General features: G+C 37.7%; 1 protein-coding gene across 1 annotated transcript; it reads left to right on the forward strand.

Annotated features, from left to right (window-relative positions):
• Positions 1-16: 16 nt before the first annotated feature.
• On the forward strand, positions 17-821 carry LOC108526045 (heat shock transcription factor, Y-linked-like; the record flags this gene model as incomplete). The annotated part of the gene is given in 2 exon segments (XM_017866745.1): positions 17-86; positions 89-821. Coding segments are annotated over 2 exon segments (684 nt in total), but the record flags the coding sequence as incomplete, so codon positions are not given.
• Positions 822-909: the final 88 nt, after the last annotated feature.

Below are 909 nucleotides of genomic sequence, written 5' to 3' on the forward strand. Positions count from 1 at the left end.
TTTGTTTTAGTTAAAGTGCTATTATAATCCAAATTTCAAACGTGGCTGTCCCCAACTTTTAGTAAGAGTGAAAAGAAGAATTAATGTTAAAATGCTTCACTTACACCTACTTTATTCCATGAGGATTTCAACCAGAGGCATTTTAGAGAAGGGGCTAACATGGAGAAGCATAATCCTGCCTTAGCTGCTGAAGTTAGTGAAGAAAGCTTATTTTCAACCTCTACAAATTTCAATATGTCTCTAACAAGGGAATCTTCTGTCGGAAAGATAATTGCTAGTTCATCTCACCCAATTATAAGTGGTTTCCCTCCTCCTTCACGTTCAACCTCAATTGGACCATCAGAACAAAGTGCAACAGATCAACGTGCCATTTCAAATCAGTTGAGCACTATTCATATGCACTCTCACAGCACATACATGCAAGCAAGGGGCCGCATTGTGAATTTTATTACAACCACAACTTCTCAATACCACATAATATCTCCCTTTCAAAACAGTTTTTTGCGGCTGATAGTAGAATCACCTGCTCTTCCAACGAGATATCCTTTAGTATCAGTCAATCAGGCTCCACATCCTAACCTGCTACCAGCAGGCCACCGGTGGTTGCAAATGTCTACGATAGCTGATATGTCATCTAGCCCTCTTTCCAGGCCAGCTACTCAACCATCACCACTGGACAAATATCACACTAGTTACAACTGATCTTCCATTAAAACTGCACCAAATTATGCGTGACAATGGAGACTAACATTTGCATTGACAAAATAAATAAATAAATAAAGATTTCTGCAATTACCTTATTGAGCAATAAAATTGCATGTTTACTTTGATGTTTGCTTTTTTTATTTATGAAAGTATAGTTAAGAGTAAAATGGGGTTTTGTTTCAGTGGCAGGCTATTGTACTACTT

The sequence above is a fragment of the Rhinopithecus bieti genome, unplaced genomic scaffold (assembly GCF_001698545.2).
Source record: "Rhinopithecus bieti isolate Rb0 unplaced genomic scaffold, ASM169854v2 scaffold_71080, whole genome shotgun sequence".
NCBI classification, from domain to species: domain Eukaryota; kingdom Metazoa; phylum Chordata; class Mammalia; order Primates; family Cercopithecidae; genus Rhinopithecus; species Rhinopithecus bieti.